The following is a 7,343-nucleotide window of genomic DNA, read 5'->3' as shown; positions in this document are numbered from 1 at the left end:
TTCTGTAGGAAGTCAATGGTGTAACGTGCAGTTTTTCTCCTTAAATTGCAGTTGTGCTAGGGGAAAGAATCACCCTGGGTTTGGTAAGTGACACGCAGGAAGTGTGTTGTGTTTTTCTGAAGAGACTGTTTAATCCTTGAGCACTTCTCTGTAACTGAAATAGATTTGCTTGGACCAATCTAATACGTTGCTGTGGTTAGTGATACCATGGGAGTAAGAAAAAAACAAAACCAACTCTGAATGTGTAACATGTTTGCATTTCTGCATTGCTTACAGACGAAGTTTAGTAGAAGAACATACATGTTCACCCGCCATAACCTTGGAATTAATGCTGCTATTAAAAAGCCCAGATTTGTTCTCTCTCAAGGGACAGGTGTAGTCTTTGCATCTCTATCTATTGTTTAATTTTGAAGAGGGAAACTTCTGTTAATTCTTAAATTCTGTTACAGCTGCACTCATTAGAGCAAAGTCAAAACACTTTTGGCTGTTGATGTCCCTTAACACCTTTCCCCCTCTCCAGGGTGCTTTGGATGGGGTGTGCCCTGCTCAGCTTAGGTGGTAGCTCGCTTCACTCGGGCGTCCTGCAGTTTCATATGCCTCAATCACCGTCTGACCCCTGCTGTGCTTGTGGGGGGGGACCTCTAGCGCAAATAGCAATAAGCTGTGAAATACTGGTTTCTACTTTACAAGCAAAAGTCTTTCTATCTTTCCTGAGAGCAGTGTCATAGAAGAGCAGAGTTACTTTCACACTAACTCCTTCGCATCACTGTTGGCCTTGCCCTGACTCGGGCAGTATGTAATGCTCACCGTCGTAATGCCGTCCTCTTCCCCCCTGCTGAAGGACGCAGAAGAAAGGGCGTCCTCTGGCAAAGCCAGAGGGAGGGACCCTCTGCCTCCCTCCCCTCTGGCAAAGGGTCAGGAGAGCCAAGGCTGGCTCAGCTGCTGGGCACTGCCTTCCCAAAGGGGCAGCCTCTGCTTGCCCTCCCCACTCAGTGACTCCCGGGTACCCGGCGCTCCGCTGCCGAGCCCGCTCGATCCCAGCTCTCGGCCCTGCCGGCTTCGCCCCCGGCTGAGCTGCGCCCTTCTCGCGGCGGTGTGGTTGGGGCACGAGGTCTCCCGAGATGCCGCTCACAGCAGCGGCCTCGGCAGCACCTCCAGGAGCCGCTGGCCTGAGCCAGGCGTCGGGGCGTTGCTGACGCCCTTTCTTCCGCGTCCTTCAGCAGGGGGGAGAGGACGGCACTGCTGGAGCGCCGCGCCAAGGCACAGGGGCTGTCGGGCGCGCCAAGAACCTGCGAGCAGCCCCGGAGAGTCCAGAGGCAGCGGCCGTAGCCCTCACGGCGGCCACCCTCTTCAGCGGGAGAGCTGTCAGCAAGCGGTGCCCCGGGCGAGGAGAATTAACCCTTTGCACAGGGGAACGTGCGGAATAAAGGCTGCTGGTGCCTGTGCCCAGCCGAGCGACCGTGCTGCTCCCTGCAGTGCTTTTCTCTGCGGCGGCCGAGGGGACGGGGGCTCCTGCCGCCCCCGCTTGGAGAGGCTCCCGCGACACGGGCCGGGCTGCGACGGGTCGCGCCGGGCTGTCGCGACAGCCCGTGTGAGCGGCAGAGCAGCGTCTGCCGGGACACGTGGGCGGGGGCTGCCGGGAGCCGGGGCGGGGCGGGGCGGAGGCTGATGGTGGTGCGTGGTGGGGCTGAGCCGCCATTGTCCGGGGCTGTCCAGGGGCGACCGCGTGCTACAGAAGGAGCTGGCCCTATGGCTCCGGGCCAAAGCGTCCCAGCCGGCGGTGGCAGTGCTTCAGGAGAGTCGCGTGTGCCTTTGCAGAGCCTCTGCCCCTGTCTGTCTGAGGAGCCCTATCGCCCTCCCCACCTCCGGAGAAAGGCCTATGGCGAGAAGCTGCAGGAGAGGCTGCGGGAGGAGGAGAGGTGCCGAAGCGCTGCCCGGCAGAGAGCAGCGCTGCAGGGGAATATCTGCTCCGGCACCTGGAGCACCTCCTGCCCTTCCTTCTTCACAGTCCTCGGTGGCTGCAGGGTCGTTTCTCTCACGTACTCTTGCTCCTCTCTGTCTGCACTTGTGCAGGATTTTTTTCCCCGCTTCTGAAATATGTCACCAGAGAGGCCCCACCAGCGTCGCTGATGGGCTCAGCCTTGGCCAGCAGCAGCTCCGTCTTGGAGCTGGCTGGCACTGGCTCTGTCGGGCACAGGGGAAGCTTCCAGCAGCTTCTCACAGAAAGTGATTTAGAAGCAGAAAAGCAGAGTTCTGGTTTAGGTTTATTATGAGAATAAATCCAAATTGCTGGCAGCTTATCAAGCTGCCCAGAAGAGCAGAGTCTGTGCCGGGGCACGTGGCGTGGGGCCTTCTCTGCATCCAAACACTGCTTTGTAGGGATAACCAGAGCGCCGTGGCTGGTCATAGCACCCTCTTAGGGCAGGTCCGCAGTGGAAAAAGAAAACGGTGAGCTTGACGCCCCTTGAAAAGCTACGCTCGCATGGAGAAATGTGCTTCATTGAAGCCACTCCTTAGCTGAGCCCTTGGCTGACGCTCAGGAACTGCCCAATGGCCTTGTTGGTAGCAAGTTTCTTCACTTAGGAAAGAGAGAATCTTTTGAAAGTGAAAAAGCCCTGTTTTGGCAAGCGTAAACTACAGCATGAAGAAGAAAGCCACAGTCTGGAAGGGTAAAAGAGCACTAGCAGCAACATAACGCAACAGAGCCAGAGGCATGTCGCTCAGAGGTCTCTAGTGGGGCCACTACTACTGCCTGTCTTCTGTAATGACATAGCTGGTGGGACTGAGCACACCCTCAGCAAGTCTGCAGAGGCCGCCAAGCTGAGTGCTTGGAATTTGGGGGTTCTTTTGGACAGTCCAGATCCAGCTTCTGTGGGACCGGGAAGGTGAGATTCCCATCTCTCTGCATGCTGCTGGGGCTCTTCCCTTCCACAGCGTGTGTCTTGCGCCCTGAGCAATGCCTGGCCATGACGCGGCCCGGTGTGCTGGCACCTGCGCTCCAGTGCGCCCTGCTTTTCTGGACAGCTCATTTTGGAGGGGAGAGCTTCAGCCCTGTGGGGCCTCCTTGTTGCTCTGGTGTTGGGGCCTTTTCTTGGAGGGGAGAGCTTCAGGCCTGTGGGGCTTCCTTGTTGCTCTGGTGTTGGGGCTTGGGCTGATGGGACCTCTGCTGCTCGCTCGGGTAGTGGTCTCCTCTTTGCCTGCTGGGGTTTCTCCTCTCTCTCTACACTGCTGTCAGTGTCTGTCTTGTTCCCGGAGCTGCGCTCAGGGTCCCCATGGGATAGTGGGGCCCCTGGGGGCTCGGCAGAGCGTTTGGGAAGCCGACAGTCTTGCCTAGTGCAGTCTTTGAGGACTACGAGCGTGCCTGGCAGGATGCATTTGCAAGGCACGTCGTGTCTTTGCAGCAGCCCGTGCACCACGTGCTGTTGCGGTCCTCCTTTGTGGGTTCTGGTGTGGTGAAAGAGCTCCATCCCAGTGGCTCTAGGGATAGAAGGGCATCTGGTGAACTGAAGCTCCGGCTTGCTTCCCCTTGGGGCCTTGGGTGGACCTTCCAGCCCTGTTCTGAGTGCACAAAGCCCCTTCAGCATCACTGCGCGATCCTTGCTGGCTTCCGAGTGTGCCTCCGTGGTCAGCCGAGTAGGGGCTAAGTTGAGACAAGCAGGTGGGAGTGTCAGTGCAGCAGCCTTAGGTGCCCCGTGGGGCTGTCCTGCCCGTGCTGGGGACAGAAGATGGTGAGGCTGCGAGGTGGCGGGTCCCCGCATCCCTGTGTGACATGGCGTGGCGTCACAGTGGGACACCCACGTCACAGCAACAGCTCCCCCTCCCCACCGCGTATCCTGGCCACACTCCCTGGCAAAGCCTGGGCAACGCCGGGACTGCTCTCACCAGTGCTCTGCTGCGCAGGGGCTCTCCTGCTGCCAGGAGGAGGCGAGGGGAGAACTGCGGGAGAGCCGTGCAGACGCTGCGTGGGGCAGTGGCGAGGAGGAGGAGGAGGAGGAGAAGGAGGAACAGGAGGAGGAGGAGGAAAGGGGTTTTGGAGCAGCAGGACAAGCACCTGTAACCCGGCTGCTGTGGTGCAGGGTAGCAAAGATGTCCAAGTACCTGCTCTTTAACCCCGTGGGGCCTGAGAAGCTCCCAACCCTGAAGGAGCTCACCACCAACGGTAAGGCCCTGGGGGGCCCTGGCAGGAGCGAGGCAAAGCGGAGATGAGCTGTGGAAACCCTGAGGATGGGGCGGGGGCTGTGGAGAGGGTCTTCTGGAGAGGACTGGCAGCTGCAAGGAGAGCCCTGCCTGACGGATGGTGCCTTGGGGCTCCAGGGTAGCTTTGGCAGCCCAGACCTCTAGCCGCTGCCCATGCCAAAGGGTGGGATCCCCTTCCCCAGGGGGGAACTACAGGCTCGTCCTGGGCACAAAACTGGCTTCTTGGAGGCTGGAGTGGTCAAGAGTACAACTGGGCAGCCCCGGCGGTGCGAGAGTTTTCTCAGGGCAAGGAGGCACTTGAGTGCGCTCCACCGTGTGCCTCCGTGGGCAGGGGGTGCTGGGTGCTTGGCAGCTGCTGACTCAGAGCACGGCGTGCCTTTCCTTTGCCTTCCAGAAATCTGCAAAGTCTGGGCTGGCACGTCTAGCTACATCCGGAGACAGCTCTTGAAGAAGAGGGTGAGCCTTGCCTCCGGCCCGTGCCCCTTCCTGCCCCGCCAGGAGGAGCAGGACACAAAATGCCATCCGCTGGGCAACGCGAGTCGTCCGGCAGCCTTCCTGCCTCTGCGCAGCCCTGCCAACGCTCCCTCTGCTTGCTTGCGTTTTCAGGCGGTGGAGATCGGAATTGGGACATTTGCACTTCTCCCAGCGCGGGCCACGGTGGGAGAGGACAAGGTTTTGCTTGTCGAGAGGCCTGTGTTCAAGCCGTGCAAATTTCTGAAGAAATTTTACAAGCTAAAGTGTGCAAAGACCAAAATTCCTGGTAAGAAGGCGAGCGCTTCCCCGGCACAGCCCTCGCATTTGGCATGCTGCCGGCACGTCTGCAACACAGCTGAGCAAAGGCTCTTCCAACCCGGAGAGCGCTGAGCGTGGGCACGCATATGGTGGCCCAGCACCCTGCTCCTCCCCGGGGAGCCAGCCTCATCTCCCCAGATCGCCCTTCGCTCCGGCTGGTTACTCGCAGCAGGAGGCAAAGCTTCTCTTTGCCTTCTGCTGTCCATCAGATCCCTTCTGGAGACGTGGCCACAGCTGAACGGGGAGCGCTCTCTGGCAGAGCGCTGCCCGAGAGCCGGGCGCCGATGGCACCTGGCCTCAGAGCTGGCTGAACTGCAGTGGGAGCGACTCGGTTGCTTTGTGCTTGTTTCTTTAGAGGAGACACCATGCGTTCAGCTCGACTTTGAGCAGATTGCCACAGACATCCGGTTCCGGCCAGAAATCGTGGAGCAGTGCGTACACGAGACCCTGCTGTTCTTCGCCGGGGCCCTCCAAGAGAAGAAGGAGGTGGAGTTCACCTTCAATGGCGTTGGCATCCTAGCTGTGCGGAGAGCAGTGGTCAGCATGACCTTCTTTGATGAGTGCCTGCTGGAGCTAGATGCAACAGGCAACATGCTGGAAGCTCTGCTCGGGGTGAGCTTGTCCTTTCTCCAGGGCTCCTCCTCATGACTCTGTGGCAATGCTGTCACACCTCTCTCCAGCAGCTTTCTCTGGCCTGCCGTCACCTGCCTCGCCACCTGGCCTAGACACGCTCTCCATGAGCTTGGCCAAGGCTCGGTGCCGCCTCGGCCCCTTCGAGGGAGAGGCTAATGTCATCAAGGGAGGAGGAGGTGGTGCAAGGCTTTCCGAGAGGCAGCCTTTGTGTCCCTCGGCAGCGAGACTGTTTGCCCCCTTGGTGAGCAACCAGCACGCGTGCTGGGTGGCTGCTGACCTGTCTCTGTCCCCTTGCAGGACTCCAAGATGATGGCTCTTGTGGCCTTTGAGGGCAAAAACGAATTTAGTCGGCTCAGTCGAGACGAGGTCATCACGCTGCCAAGGTGAGCAGGATGGCTTCTGCAGCCCCTGGCTGGTCAAGGGAGCAGCTGCTCAGCCCCTGCTGTGGGGACACCCTCCTGCCGAGGCTCCTCTCCTGCCAAACTGAGGCAAGACCAGCTCTTTCCCAGGAGAGCTTCCTGGTCCACCCACCGCTCGCTCGTGGCCGGCTTGGAGAGTGTGGACGAGGTGGCCAGTCCACTCTCAGTGTGGCCCAAGAGAGTGAGAGAGGCGGGAGGGTCTGCGGGGGCAGCCAGGAGGGCGCGTGCGGGGGTCGTCAGCTTTCTGGCAGGAAGGCGAGGGAAGCACCTGCAGAGGCTGATGGAGACCTTGGGGCCCCTCAGGTCCCGCAGAGTGCTGTGTCCTCCAAGGACGTGGCTGTGGCTCCCAAAGATGCCTGCCAGACGCTTATGAGCGTCAGCCCCCAAGGGAGTGTGGTGCCCTTTTGCCCAGCTGGTGCCTTCTTCTTCCCAGGTTTGCAGCCGAGACCCCCCAGCAAGCGTCAGCCCTTGCGATCTCTCTGAAGCCCAGGAGAGAGTTGGCGCCGTGGGGAGGGGGTGCCCGCAGAGGTAATGTCCCAGCTGAGTGCTGGCAGGGGGTGTGGGGACTCTTCTTGTCCTCGCGAGGGCGGGAGACCTGAGGTCACTGTGTGCGGCGCGGCAGAGGAGAAGACAGCTCTGCGAGCTGGTGCAACCGTCCTAGGACACGTGGGGCCGCCTGCTCGGCAAGAGGCTCTGGGCTGGACAGCCCTGCGCTGGGAAAGGGAGCCCAGGGCTCCGCGTCCCGTTTCGCCTGGGAGCTGCCTTCCCAAGGCACTACCTGAAGCTGTCAGCGAGGCCGGGCCGGTCCGTGCCTGCGTTGCTTTCGCAAGCCGTGTGTTTGGATGAGGAGGAAAACTCTTGTGCACTGGGGCACTTGCCCCTGCCCAGTGGGCCCCTGGGGCCCCTGGGCACCTCCCAGTTCCTCCCACTGGTGGGTCCCTGCTGCCAGCAGAGATGCAAGAGAGAGCAGGAGAAAAGCCGTGCCCCGGCGAGGCAGGTGGCTCAGTAGGAGCTCAGCACTGGAGCAGATCCAGTGTGGGCAAGGGACAAGGACCTCCTGGAACTGTGGCTCCCAGGGGCAGCAAGGACTGTCGCCAGCCTTGCGCAGCACGACCGGGCACCTCTGCCACTCAGGCCAGCCCCCGCGGTCCCAAAGACGCTGTTGTGCTATTCTCGTGCCTCCCTCTTGCAGTGAGTGTGCTGGATCCGGTGTTCCTGGCTCAGCGGAGGGTTTCTCTAGCCAGGCAGCTGGCAACGCTTTGCGAGCAGCCTAAAGCCAAGCACGGGGGCCGAGTCAGGTGA

The 7,343-nt window shown here is 60.4% G+C and overlaps 1 protein-coding gene across 1 annotated transcript; it reads left to right on the top strand.

Annotated features, from left to right (window-relative positions):
- Positions 1-4,045: 4,045 nt before the first annotated feature.
- Positions 4,046-7,343, top strand: LOC147526378 (coiled-coil domain-containing protein 81-like). Its single transcript, XM_086628671.1, has 7 exons — positions 4,046-4,159; positions 4,592-4,653; positions 4,804-4,957; positions 5,345-5,601; positions 5,920-6,005; positions 6,475-6,569; positions 7,234-7,343. Exons 1-7 carry the CDS (start codon positions 4,087-4,089, stop codon positions 7,341-7,343), a joined length of 837 nt encoding a protein of 278 aa, XP_086484797.1. The 5' UTR covers positions 4,046-4,086.

The sequence above is a fragment of the Tauraco erythrolophus genome, chromosome Z, assembly GCF_009769465.1.
Source record: "Tauraco erythrolophus isolate bTauEry1 chromosome Z, bTauEry1.pri, whole genome shotgun sequence".
NCBI lineage: Eukaryota > Metazoa > Chordata > Aves > Musophagiformes > Musophagidae > Tauraco > Tauraco erythrolophus.
This window is presented reverse-complemented; position numbering and strand designations above follow the sequence as displayed.

Excerpts from the sequence above, each read along its gene's own strand:
- LOC147526378 (XM_086628671.1), top strand. The coding sequence starts at position 4,087 with ATGTCCAAGTACCTGCTCTTTAACCCCGTGGGGCCTGAGAAGCTCCCA. Across the intron at positions 5,602-5,919 it reads TGCTGGAAGCTCTGCTCGGG|GACTCCAAGATGATGGCTCT; the intron begins GTGAGCTTGTCC and ends GTCCCCTTGCAG. Across the intron at positions 6,006-6,474 it reads GAGGTCATCACGCTGCCAAG|GTTTGCAGCCGAGACCCCCC; the intron begins GTGAGCAGGATG and ends TCTTCTTCCCAG.